The sequence below is a fragment of the Rhododendron vialii genome, chromosome 5a (genome assembly GCF_030253575.1).
Source record: "Rhododendron vialii isolate Sample 1 chromosome 5a, ASM3025357v1".
NCBI classification, from domain to species: Eukaryota; Viridiplantae; Streptophyta; class Magnoliopsida; order Ericales; family Ericaceae; genus Rhododendron; species Rhododendron vialii.
This window is the reverse complement of record NC_080561.1, coordinates 17,880,121-17,881,882: the sequence shown is the minus strand read 5'-3', so window position 1 is coordinate 17,881,882 and position 1,762 is coordinate 17,880,121. Positions and strand designations below refer to the sequence as shown.

At 40.2% G+C, this 1,762-nt stretch overlaps 1 protein-coding gene across 1 annotated transcript; it reads right to left on the bottom strand.

Moving 5' to 3' along the window:
• Positions 1-619: 619 nt before the first annotated feature.
• Positions 620-1,375, bottom strand: LOC131327007 (uncharacterized). The gene is made up of 2 exons (XM_058359950.1): positions 1,227-1,375; positions 620-1,132 (listed from the first exon to the last, which is right to left on the bottom strand). The coding sequence occupies exons 1-2, from the start codon at positions 1,299-1,301 to the stop codon at positions 812-814; spliced, it is 396 nt and encodes a 131-aa protein (XP_058215933.1). The 5' UTR covers positions 1,302-1,375; the 3' UTR covers positions 620-811.
• Between the last annotated feature and the right edge of the window lie 387 nt (positions 1,376-1,762).

Genomic DNA, 1,762 nt, shown 5'->3' with positions numbered 1-1,762 from the left:
TCAGGGTTTTGTGTTGCCGGCTTCTTAGACATGCAAATTGGTGTATGTATGATGCATGGAAGGGGTGAACGGTGAACCCCTCCATCGTACAACTTGTGGAGGAAAAGAAACAGTAGAAATTTTCTCCGTAAAAGGAAGACTAATTTGAAGTGATTTACATGGATTTACATGTCTATCTTGCAAGGGGATTTGCATGGATTTACATGTCTTTTCGAGAGAGAGAAAGAGAGAAGTACCTCGTGGTGGTGCGCTGGTGGTGGGAGTGAGAGAGGGACGAGCGAGAGAGTGAGGGAGGGGAGAGGAGGAGAAGAAGAGAGGAGGCAATGGATTTTTGTCGGAGGTAGGAAGGGGAGAAACCATAGTGAGAGGCGTCTGTCTGAGAGAGAGAGGGGTTTTTTTTTTTATCTGGAATGTAATTTGAAACGTGAAAAGGGAGATACTTTCACTTGTGTAATTTAGGCTAAAATCATGGGCACTTAATTGGGAATAGGAGGATGCATCACAGCCCTTGGATCAAATGATCCCCAGCCATTGGATGTGTTTGTGTTTGTGTGGAGGCCTACACCATTATGTTTTATTAGATAGATTAAAGACAAATGAAATTAATTTACCGATGAATTGGAGCTGAAGATGTGTCCGACATAGCAAGAAGTTCTTTGTCAAGTAATTGTGCATGAGCAGTTGCCACGGCTAGAAACTCTTCCTCGAGATTCTGAGGAGGCATTGAAGGATGACACATTTCAGGTTCATCCATGGCTATGCTCGGCATAGCTACAGATTCTTCGATATGAGGTATTGAATGTTGGCATGCCTAGGGTTCATGATGACATAGCATACTATCCACAGTTATGGGAGTTTTTGTGCTAGCAGAATAGTCTCTCAAATTTGGTGTTGTAGGAAGCACCACAACTGATGATAACTGGAAGGAATGTGAAACCATTGCTAGCTTTGGTGAATTTGTAGGAATTTCTATAGATGTAGAAGTAATGCCACCTTCTAGGCATGCACGTCGGCGATGACTTGGTGTTAAAGACGAAAAGGATGTGGGCTGCCTCAGTTGAATGTTGTCTCTTTCTCTCTCTCGTTCACGTCGTAAGCATTGGGCCTTTAATCTAACATTATCATTAGGTGCCTACACGGTGGATGAAATAACGTTACATTATATCGAGTAAGATGTCTTTAAAAGTACAAAAATTTTAAATCAAATTTGGTATTGTAGGAATTACCACAACTGATGATGTCTGAAAGGCATGTGAAACCATTGCTCGCTTTGGTGCAATTGTAGGAATTTCTATAGACATGCCATCTTCTAGGCATGCACGTTGGCGACGACTTGGTGTTAAAGACGGAAAGAATGTGGGCCGCCTCGATTGAATGCATTGGGCCTTTGATCTAACATTATCATTAGGTGCCTACACAGTGGATGAAATAACTTTAGATTTTATCAAGTAAGATGACAATAAAAGTTTAAAATTTTTATATAGAGTTTAGACAAAAAAAATTATTGGTCCCACAAAAAAGAGAATGAAAACTTGAAGGAATGTGTACAAAATCATACCAGTTTAGGTGCAGCATTTTCTTTACCTGCACAAATTGGCTTTTCCTTTGCCTTTTCCTTAAGAAAAGAATAAGATTAACAGTATTCCAGAATATATGTACTAACAAACATCAAGATGTAATTAATAGGCATACCCTATGCATGCGAATCTGATTCAATTCTCGCTCATCACGGATCACAACGCCAACATTCTTTTCTCGAAGA